The 11,527-nt window shown below is 49.9% G+C and overlaps 1 protein-coding gene across 3 annotated transcripts in view; it reads right to left on the bottom strand.

Moving 5' to 3' along the window:
- The window catches only part of TMTC4 (transmembrane O-mannosyltransferase targeting cadherins 4), a 61,441-nt gene extending 52,003 nt beyond the window's left edge, over window positions 1–9,438 (bottom strand). For all 3 annotated transcript variants that reach the window (XM_032611590.1, XM_032611589.1, XM_032611588.1), the window contains exons 1-2: window positions 9,322–9,438; window positions 3,745–3,960 (exon numbers count right to left, since the gene is read on the bottom strand). In XM_032611590.1, coding sequence (XP_032467481.1) covers window positions 3,745–3,906 — 162 coding nt within the window. In that variant the 5' untranslated portion in view covers window positions 3,907–3,960; window positions 9,322–9,438. The remainder of the gene's footprint in view (window positions 1–3,744; window positions 3,961–9,321) is intronic.
- Window positions 9,439–11,527: the final 2,089 nt, after the last annotated feature.

The raw sequence follows: 11,527 nt of genomic DNA on the forward strand, positions 1-11,527 counted from the left end.
CTCCCTCACCCTGGGCGGAAGTCCTCTCTTCTCCATCTCTCCCACCAGTCCTGGGTCAAGCCACCGTCATCCTCACCCAGGACCCAGACGGGCCTCCTCGCGGGTGCGCTGCGCCCTCTGCCTGTTCTCCAGTAATCCCTCCAAGATGCAAATCGTGTCACCCCACCCACCCTCCCCTTCCAGGACAAAGCCGACTTCCTGACAGTGTGTGGTGCCCTGGCTCCTGCTGAACTCTGCAGGCTCATCTCGCAGACTCTGTGCTCTGCTCCTGGCCTTCGTCTGGTCCCCACACGACTCCTGCTGCCACCCACCTCAAGGCTGTGCACGCACAGGTCTCTGCCCAGACCGCCACCCCTCAGCTCCCCACAGCTCAGCTGCTTCCGCTCTTCGTATCTCGGCCACTGGGCTGCGACCTTCTTGAGCTGATGCGATTCCCTTCCCTTTGGGGCATCTCGCGCTTGTCCTCACAGCACCTGCTGCAGGGCAGTTTATAATCATGTGACCCCTATCTGTCTGCCCCACTGGACTGGGGCTCCTCGAGGCCTGGGCTTTCCTGCGTTTGGTGGGAGTACACAGAAGGTGCTCAATCCATGCGGAATGCATGAATGGACCATATAGCTAAGTGAGATCACTATTACTCTCTCTCATATCCAATACATAAGGTAATTTACCAAAAATATCCCAGTTCAAACCTAAGAGTAAGCATATAGATTTTAAAGTTTCCCATTTTTGATCATGAGCTAAGCAGATAGTAAAATTACAGAAAAAACAATTTCCATCTAATTTTTATGGATAAAAATTACTAAATATGTTAAAATGATACCTACCGTATAGGGTAGTTTAACTTGGTACTGAACTACAGATACTTTAAAATGAATCTTTTGTTCTTTTTACATTTAAATATGAAACTAGATTACTTAAACTGTGTTTAACAAGAAGAAAGGCACTTGCAGTAGGTATCAAAACTGAATGTTAATTTTTTCTTCACAGCACAATTAAACAGGAACATTTTAGGATCTAGAAATTATGATGTAATAAGCACTGCATGGTGTAGCAGTCAAGATTCTTCACTGCAGTAACCAAAACAACTCTGATTAACTTAAGTGAAAAAAGGAATGCCTTAAAAAAGATCACAAGGCCCAACGACTCCCAGGTGGGCTGGAAAACCTAGTTTGGGGCTGTGCAGCACGAAGGGCACCAACAAATCAGACCGCCGCACATCTTGCTGAGGCTGCCTGGCTGCCCGCAGACCCCTCTTCTCTGTGTGACTAGCCCCTGGCTCCAACAGGTGGGTGTATCTGATGGGAGCACCTTTGCCTGGGTCTGCATCCAAACTGGACAGTCTTTGCAGCTCACAAGTGTTTGAAGATGGAGAAGGCCCCAAATGGAAGAAGTGTGTCACATCATGGGCAGCCCAAGAGAGCAACCAGTGTCCAACACACACTGGCATTCAGTGAGTATTTGTTACTTAGGAGCTTAATGACTCAAAGGGAAAAGCTTGGGGACAGGCAGCAGAGGTGAGCTGGTCACCTGACACCCACTTTGAGGGTGAATTTCACTTCCATTGGGTATCAGCTTCAGAGGCCTTGAGTGTCTGGACCTCCCTCTCAGAGTTGATTTGATATTTCACGAAGGTCGTGGGATCCACCCACTAACTTAGGTTACTCCATTACCATGCTGGAAGTCCATGAACTTTTGCATTGTCCCAGAAGTACCTGCTCAGTTGTGAAGGAATTGAGCAGAAGATCTTTCCCTCCATTTGAGCAGAAAATGAACACCAGCAAAGCTCTAAATATTTGATTAGGTGTAGCCTACACACAGCAGGGTGCGCCACAGGAAGAAAGGTTAATTTTTCCTCCTAATGATTTATGGAAAAGATGTGTCGTGTCTGAAATTCTTGCTAACTCCACGGTCTCAAAGAAAATCATCATCTCAATGAAAAAAGGCAACTCAACACTACAAGGAAGCATCTGGAAAACAGTCTTCAACACCAATAAAATCCAGTAACAGCCTGTTTCACATTACTGTAGGCATGGTGCCAATGAACAGAGGAGGGCCTTTCATTAAACAGGAAAGGCAAAAAAGGGGGCTAGCAAGTTAACAAAGGGGCACCGTGTGATGCTCTAGAAAACACTGCCAAGACAATGTGCGGTAGGGCCACAAAATGGCTTCATCTGCCTTTCCTCACAGGAAGGAAAGAGAATTACAGCCTCATACCTGGGCATCTGATGTACGACATAGCTCCTGTCTCCCCTGCCTCGCTCACCAAAGTTCTTCGACATGGGTCCTGAGTTAACACTTTATATATCCTCTACTTTATTAGAGTGTTAGAGTCAAGAAACTCTCAACAAATGGAATTTTAAAAATAAAGGCATAGCCTCATATGCCTGTTAGAAAAGCAATTCTAATAGCTATTAAGCCACCCATGTGACATAGCTGCTTAGAGCTACACACTTCTTTTTGTTTTAAGCACTGTTTCAAAAAGACCTGAAACAGAAACATCTGCAGTAAACTGCTGGGTGAACTTGAGGGAAATTACAAGTGAAGAACTTGGATTCAAAATAAACATCAACAAGGCTGCGGTCTGCTGTCGAAATCCAGAAAATCAGAAAATCATTTAGAGTATGTTACAAATAAAATATCTGCAAAACAGTCATCTCCTTACCCCTCACCCTCTCTTCCCCGGCCCACAGAATACCTGTTTGTTACATAGAGAATTTTTCTCAATACTTTCAATATGAAAACGACTCTTTCCAAATTTGGGGAATCCATGACTTCAAACTTTTAGGAGCATTTAAGGACAGTGTTACAAAGAGATGCTACAATTTCACCTACTAGAGAAAGAGATTAGTAAACTCCTTCAAGTTCTCTTCTCCCGTTAAGGCGCACACAGAGTATGTGCTGAGCGGTGAGACTGTCACAAAGGCTCTGACCTGTGCTGTTTCCACATACTTTCTCCTCTGGGCTCTCCCTGCCTCCAAGTTTCTTGCTCTGATTTTCTTTTAGCTCGCTGAAATCTTTTTTCTTCCCTGCCCACAAACCTATTTCTTCTTCCCTACCTCTAGTCAGCGAGTGAAGGAGAATATCATTTTCCCCGCGCCTACTGGTAAGCAAAACTGGCTGGGATTTTGCAAACTCAGCAAACCTGAGTCTCCAAACATGAAATGAGCAGGAACTGCAGCTTCTGCGGGCAGCACAATCCTGGTCCTCCGCAGCTGTCGGCAGGCTGTCCTGATGCTCTCAGCGAAGGACAAAGAAGCCAGCTCGCTGCCTGCTGCTGAGGATGCACCTTCGTACGGCAGGGGAAACGCATGATTCGTGCGTGTGTGTGTGTGTGTGTGTGTGTGAGAGAGAGAGAGAGAGGGGCGACTGTTCTGGCCTAGAGTTCTGGAAATCTGTCACAAAACCTGAAATAGTCTGCAATGCCCCGCAAAACCCTGGCCTTGTCATCTTAGAGTAATGGTCTCTCTGATACGTGCGTGGACTGGGGCCTCATGTAGGGCACACAGCCAGGGTAAAGCTTGAGGTTAGGCAGGGCTTGGAGACCCTGCTGCCAGTGATAAAAGGGGCCCTAAATCAAGGAGATGCTCTCTAAAAGAGATGGGAAATCTAGAGCACGATGGGGGCCCAGGCAAAGGCTCAGCCGAAGTTCAGTAGAGAAGAATTCAACACCGATGCAGAGCATCACTGGGACGTAGGCAAGTGGTTAATGTCAGTTTACCAAAGAGACATTAAGATACTGACCTTATTGTTAACAACTGCTTCAGAGTCGTCAAAGACAAAGTCTCCATCGTAGCTACGTGCGAAACACACGAGGGAAACAAATCCCACAAGTAACTTAGCCCAGAGAGGAGGAAGAATGGAAGACGGAATGATGTGATCCAAATCGGCATCCCACTCGGCCATCCTGAAAACTGCGGGCCGCCGGCCTCTTGCTCCAGCATTATGCTGGCTAGAAACCTGCAAGAAAAGCGACACGACATAAATATTGATCATTGCCTTGTTAGGAATGTTTATACAGTAGACATGTTTACCTCAAGTGAAAAAGAGCTAGACACTCTTATTCATTTATGCTCTGAGTTTATAGGATGTGATCATTAACAGCTTTATATCATCGTTTCAAAACTCGAGTGGACAGAAAAATCACGTGGGACACATGTAGATTCTCCTGGGCCCAAATACAACCTACTAAGTCAGAAGTCCTTGGGCTTCTGACGCTGGATTATCCTTGAGAAACATTGATTTAAGGGAATCCTATGTTTATCAGCCCCATAAGGCAAATCATTTTTATAGTCCTTGAACCAGTTTACAAAGTTGAAAAAAAAAACCAGTTACCATCTTGCTTCTTCCAACCAAGAAAAATCAATAAATATTCATTGTTGGGTCTTAGCACATTGTGTGTGTTCGTGTGTGTGCGTGAAGTATGGTCCTGACTCTGAAAGAGCTTACAGTCTATCTGCAGAACACAGACACTCCTGCCAGTTAAATGAAAATCTGGGAGAGAGTTTAATAGAGGTGAGGTCGCAGGGCACATGACCGTGGTTCCCACACAGGGGACAGACAGAGGAAGGAGGGCACACTGCAGACTGACAGGCTGGGGACGGCATCATTCCAGAAGGAGGAACTGAACCCTAAAGGAGAACACTGGGAGCTATTCCAGGTGAGGACACGACCTCCAATATTGGTGAAGGAGTCAAGTTAAAAACAGACACGTCTTTTAACTTTTCTTTCAAAGGGGCAAACGTTAAAGCCAGAAATTTCATTTCTCAGTCTTGGCCATTTCTTAGTTCTGTGGCCCTGTGTGTGCCACCTATCCTTAGGAGTCCACTTCTTGTGTACTTTGCAAACCCAAAGAACTTTCCAGCAGTGAGAGTTGCCTCAGAGCTTCCTGACTTGGAATTTGCCCAAACAAATACCAAACTCCCCCTCCTCTCCAATCACACTGCATCTGTCCCCATTCCCCACACCCTCAATAGGCACTTCCTTTGGTTCTACCAGGATCACGTCTGGGTCAAACTGCTTAGAGGTTCCAATCCTATGTAACTTTGGCCAAGTTACTTCACCTCTCTGGGCCTCAGTTTCCTCACCTCTAAAATGGGGATGATAACTGGGTCCGCCTTACATGGTCGTCATGAAGGTTAAGCAACACACCCACCTGAAGTGCTTAGAAACACTGCCTGGGTTTAATGAACGCCGAGGGAAGGTTACCTGTTATTACTAGTACTTTCTTCAAAGAGGGAGAAAACACAGGCACAGAATTATTCTCTTTTGAGAATCCCCTGGAGGATTTGGTGTACTGGTACTGAGGCTCTCGTCTTCCCCAGTAAGGGAGCAGGGCTCCACTCCTTCATGCTGAGATGGAAGAAAACCCCAAGCCCCTTGATTGGAGAGGCAGTTTAGATGTACAGCGGACCCTTGAACAACTCAGGCGTTAGGGGCACTGACCCTCCTCGCAGTTGAAAATCTACGTATAACTTATTATAAGTTCGTATCTGTGGCACCTCCCCATCCGGGGACTCAACCACAGATCTTGTAGTAATGTAGTCTTTTTTTATTTTTTAGCCTCGCTAAAAAATGGGGCATGCAGGATCTTAGTTCCCAGACCAGGGATCAAACCCACGCCTCCTGCAGTTCTGTTTTGTTTTAGTACTGTAGTCTTTGCTACGGAAAATAATCTGCATATAAGTGCACCCACGCAGTTCAAAACCGTGTTGTTCAAGGGTCAACTGTATTTGTTTCCAGGTGTCCAAGGAAATACCCCAGATTATGGAATCAATAAGAAGTCAGCCCAAGAGGCCATCCAAGGTCACAGGTCCTGGAAAGCGGTTCAAGTTTACAATCCGGAAATGAAAGGCTCTGCAACTCTCTCAGCACTGGGCCCTAGAGCTTCTCCACCTGATGTAACTCATGCTCTCAGCAAGTGCAGGGGGTGGGGGAGGGAATATTCCAGCCACTATCTGCTGCTTTTTTTTTTTTTTTTTTCTTTTTCACTGAAAGGATAAAGCACTGGTCAAATCCAAATCACAGTTGCAAACACCACAGAGGTCACCACGCAGGCCCCAACCACTGTGTGTACATTTCAGCTAAAGAAATTACCCCTGCTACTAAAAATGAAATAAATAAGTGTAAAGGACTGAATAGTTAGGAAGTTACCCTGACTTAACATGGAGGGAATAAAAGCATTCTTTGATTTACAAAGTGAATGTGAAGGAAAGCAAATACTCTTTATCAATTTTAAATGCAAAATAGAGCTGTGAGCTGACAAGCGGTCCCACAACTGGTCTTGATGTTATCTGCTTCAGGCCCAAATATTTGAAGTGTTTCACAAGCGGTTCTGTGAGGTTCAAATGGCCCTCCAGGAAGAATACTGGGTCAGGAAATAATCTGTGCTCCTAAATTAGTTGCTGAGCCTCCCTTTTCATCTCAGATTGTTCGTAACACATACCAATCGCTTTGGTACTCGGACGGAAGGCAGACTACAGACCTGAACATCTGGGGTGCCCAGGGGGCCAGGCCTGGACTCCTGGGGGAGTCAACAGGATGGGTGAGGCAATCTCAGAATGAGCTCCCCCTCTTCTCTGGCAGGGACATCGGGAAGCCTAGCGTCGGTCCCGTCCCTGTCCAGGCTGGCTCTTCCCTCCTTATTGCTGAGTCCCTCCCCTGGTCGCCAAGATTCTCACATCTCTGCTGCCCCAGAGAACACTCACAAATGCCCTTTCCACTTCAGGTGTGATTGTTAATGGGTATCAGAGGATAGTTCCAAAAATACTGTGGATTAGCAAATGCGATACAGGTACAGTGCGTTAGGAATCTCGGTCCAGCCCCGTGGTTAAGAGCACAGGCTCTGGAGGCACACAGATTTGGACTGGCTACCGGCATGACCCTGAGCTACCTAGTCCTTCTGAGGATCCATTCCTCAACAGCACAATAGGGTATCACTACTGACTCCAGCGGGTTGTGCTAAGGATTAAATAAGACCATATATGGAAACAATTAGCTCCCATGACTGTAATCATTTTGGAGAGATTAGTACCAAGTGACCAGCCCCTGACCTCCTGTCTTGGGATCACCAGTGTTGCCATTCCTGAAGATGCGCTAACCAACCAAGGCGAGCAGTAGCCCATCAGGTGACCTGATGCAATTGAGAAAAGGGCACCCTTCTTTTGGGCAGACCCGGTGCACTGCTTCCCTGGCCAGGCATCTGTATGTCCTGCATAAAGTGCACGGCTGTACACCCTGATCCTCTTCCTCCAACAGTAGATGGCCTTTTTTCTGCAATGTTCCCAGCCAGGCTTGGTGCTCAGGTAAAAGAAGCCCTGCCGGTATGAGGTGGTACGTGGAGGGAGACGGGTCCCCTCCACCTTTTTTGTATCCAGGCCATGAACCAGGAAGGCACACAGTTCTGTTTCTCTCTTGATGGGCCCTGGGAGGCATGGCCCCATTCCTCTTCTACAGGGGATGTCCTGCCTGGGAGCCCGGGCTCCTGGGCCATGGCTGGATAGTAAGTTTGCCTTACGGACTGAGAATAATGGAGCAACACAGTGGCCTCAGGCTCAGCCCAAGCAGAGCTCCAGCCAGTTTTACCAGTGACAATGCTAGTGTTGATTCCTATCTGACTCCTGTGCCGATCTCCCACTGTGTTGAGAATTGACTGATGCCTATGAGTAGTTGGATTTGGAACGAAGCAGAAGTCTCTATATTCTCAATTTCTCAAACTCCTTATATCAAGCCTCTATTTTCAGGGGGTTAAAACAAATTAACCGATCATCAATGAAAAGGTCAAAAAGACCTCGAACAGGGATCCCACGCCACCCCTCAAAAGCAAACATCAGTCACTGAGCTGCGAACCCTGGGGACCTGGTGACAGCTGACACAGCAGCCTGGACTGGCAGATCAAACCTAAGTGATCCATGGAAAAATCAGCAGCAACCACCTACTAAAGAATATTCTTCCCCCTACACTGACGGGCCTTCTCGCATCAGGCTAGCCTTTCTACCCCATCAGTAACAATCCATCCACACACCAGTTGCCCTCTGCCAGGCTGAGATGAGACAGTGCCTCTGGAAATCCGAATAAAGAACACAGTTGTTTCTGACCCAGAATGTGGAGACCTGAGTTGACTGCTCCTTTCTTGGGGCCCCCAAGGCACGGGAGACAATCATCTCTACCGCTCTCCACCACGCAGCGCTGAACACAATACTACTCGAGGTATCTTCCTCTTGTGCTTGACTTCCCAGTTTCTTAATTCAGTAACACATGAGGGCCATGCCTGCCAATAGCCGAGAATGACTGCGGAGGTTCGACATTCACAGTTCCACTGTCCCACAAAGTTTCCAGCTTGCTAGCTTGTAGCCATTTTCCCATCTAAGTCGGCCGGTGTCACTTTACCCCACCTCCATCTGGGGCGCGCCAGGCACGGTCGGGACTGCGGTAAGAGGGGACAGGGAGGGGATCCAGTCAGTCCTCACTGTTAATTGTTTCTCAAGAAATTCTCCCCATCCATCTCTCTCTGAGAGAAAGCAGTGTGGGACGATTCACAGTGCTCTAGCTAGATCTTTCCTCTAACTCCTCCTTTCTTTTGTGTGTGGTTAAAAAAAGAAGAAAACACACACACAGCCTACAGTCACAACATCAACAAGACCAGAAGCCCCGCGGAGCTCGCTGGAGGTGAGACGGCGGTTGCGCCACCTGCTCTGCTTCCCCAAACTCCAAGCCCGGGCAGAGAAGTGGCAGCTCGGTGGTCCCGGGCGCCCCGACCCAGAGCACGCCGCTCTGCCCGGCAGCCAGCGCCGAGTGGCTGGCACTCGCGGCGCTGCAGGGGAGCCGCCTTTAACCCAGAGCAGGAGGCCGAGCGGCCCGCCTGCGCCCAGCCACCGCCCGCACTGCGGCCAGCTGGCGGCCAGGCGCGGGGTGGCGCGGGGCTCCGCGGCCCGGTGGCCGCTCCGGGGACACGCCAAAGGCGCCCGTGCACCCGGGGTCGACGAAGCGCCACGCTGCTGGAGTGAACAGGGGCGGAGATGAGAGCGCAGGGGCGCGGGCAGGCGGAGCATGCACCCTCCACGCCGCGCCCTTTGTCCCGCGTGCTGCTTACACCCGGGCGCATGGCGACGGGGCCCGCAATCCCGGTGACCCCGGCCCCGGCCACAGCCCGGGTCCCGGAGCCAACTCCTCCAGCAGCACCGCCGCCCGGCCCGGGCCGGACCGCAGGGCTCGGGGCGCGGCGGCAGTAAGGAAGAACCCCGCGTCCGCTCCGCACCCAACTCCGCTCGCCCCGCGGCGCTCGGCAGCGCTCGGCCCTGCAGGGGCCGCCCCGCCCGTTACCTGCAAGGAGCCCGAGCGGCGTCCACATATCCCTCCTGGGCGCTGAAAGCCCGGCGGCTCTCGGTACCAGCCTGGAGCCGGGCAGGGGGAGGGGCCTCCCGCGCCGCTCCCCCGCTCTCCGCCCCCCGCCCCTCCCCCGGCGCCCCGCGCCTTCCGCACAGTCCTCAACTCCCCACGCGTACTGGCGATCACTCTCACACTCCCGCCTCGGCCCTCCTCCCTCCTCGCGGCCATTGGCTGATTCTGCCGTCACTTTCACGCTGCCGCCGGTCCCTCTTCAGCTCATTGGTGAGCGCGCCTGTGACGTCATGCCAGAGGGCCCTAGTCGCGGCGGAGGAGTCGCAGGGACAGACTGACTCGGTGGCCGAGGAGGAAGCGGAGTTCTGGGCGCGGAACCTGGGCGGGGTCGGGGCGGGAAGGGGCGGCCCCAGCCTGGCCCCGGGAGGCGGGCTGCGGGAGCTGGCCTGAGCGGGTCGCCGCGGGCATATCTCTCTCCGTCCTGCTGTCCGCCGCGCCGGAGCCTATTCCTGACCTGTCTCGCGGTCCTTGCGCTGTCGGTGGCGCTCGGCGGAGGTACTGGAGGGTCCCTGCAGGAAAAGGAGCTGGGTCGGAGCGACCAGAACTCTAGACTTCTTCCTGTCTGGGAGGGGTTGTTTCAAGTGTGTGTCTCCACTTTCTGCCTCAGGAAAGAACTGAAACTGCGTTCTTCCATGCAAGGTCCTGCTGCCCGGGCTTTTGTTTTTAGCAGATCCTGTTCCACGGCCCTGGTCTTTATTCTCCTGCTGACCCACAAACCCTGCTCTGGCCCTTCACCTGGCCAGATCCGCCATCCATCCATCGACCATTCACCAAGTCATTGTGACCTAAACTTCCACTCCCAACTGCAATGCCACTCTGCGCATTTCATAACCCCCATTCTTAGTATATTACTGTCTCCTGCTTTAAGAAAAAGAGAAACTTTCCCCACTTTCCACCGCCAAACCTGCAAAGCTACTCCTAAAATCACGGATTCTGAGCCCTCCCCCCATCCCGCCTTTTCCCCCAGTATCACAGAATCCGATCTAAGCTCAGTATCTCCCTTTCAACTTAGATCTGTATCATCAGCATTTATTAGCCCCAAGCCTTCCTCTCTCCTCCACGTACCCTTCCAGGAGCCCCCCTGTCTTGCTTCTATTCTCCATAGCTGAAGTTGTTGAAAGGTTGCCCACACTTTTCTAGCTTCCCAGCTCTCATTCACTTGCTTTCCACATTCCACTGAAACTGCCTTGGCTATAGTCTCCAATAACACCCCCAATCACTAAATACAAAGGACACTCTCCTACTTCATTTTACCTGATCTCTTAGCAAAGTTCATTCTTCCTCCTTAGAACACTTTTGGTGACAGCGGTACTCTGCATCCTGTTTTTCCCGTCTCCTTGGCTTGCTTATCTGCTTCTTGATAACCTCCAAATGACATATTTTAAAGGTCTTGGCCCTTTCCTCACAAGCCACAGCTTTTCCCTGCATGATTTAACACACCACCGACATTTCAATGAATGTCTTCCAAATTTGCAATTCGGATCCTGACTTCTCTGAGCTCCAAACCCAACCCAAGTATCTAGCTTCCTATTCAGCTTCTCCGCTTGGTTGTCAAAAGAATCTTGCATGGAGCACATGCAAAATGGGACGTGTGCTCTCACTGCGTGCTCCTCTTCAGGTCTCCCTGTCATAGTGATGGGTCCAGTAGTTCCCCAATTCTGCATTCACCGTTGGCATGTTAACAAGTCACCAAGATTCTACTTGCTACATGTCTGTCAAACATGAACACTTCTTTCCATTTCCACTGCTACATTCAGTGCTGTGCTACTGTGTGTGTCTTCGTAACCCACATTCAGTGATGTCACATTGGTAGATTGCAGTTGGCCACTGTGGGAGTATTTACACCGTGGAAATTGGCAATGCAAATCAGAGCTTGATTTGGTGTTTTGCTGACTGTCTTTTTTGCTAGACTAAAGAAAGTGATGGAGGAAATAATAATGCAGATTAAATTTAAACTTAATTTACTAACACTACTGCGCTTAGTGCTGACATGAAAAGATTTTAGTTTAATGGGTTTAATTTGTACAAGGATGAGACATAGTTGAGCTGATCACATATCAGATATGATATATTGAAGTCCAAACCCCCAGCACATCAGAAGCTGACCTCATTTGGAAATAGGGTCTTT

The sequence above is a fragment of the Phocoena sinus genome, chromosome 18 (assembly GCF_008692025.1).
Source record: "Phocoena sinus isolate mPhoSin1 chromosome 18, mPhoSin1.pri, whole genome shotgun sequence".
Taxonomy (NCBI): domain Eukaryota; kingdom Metazoa; phylum Chordata; class Mammalia; order Artiodactyla; family Phocoenidae; genus Phocoena; species Phocoena sinus.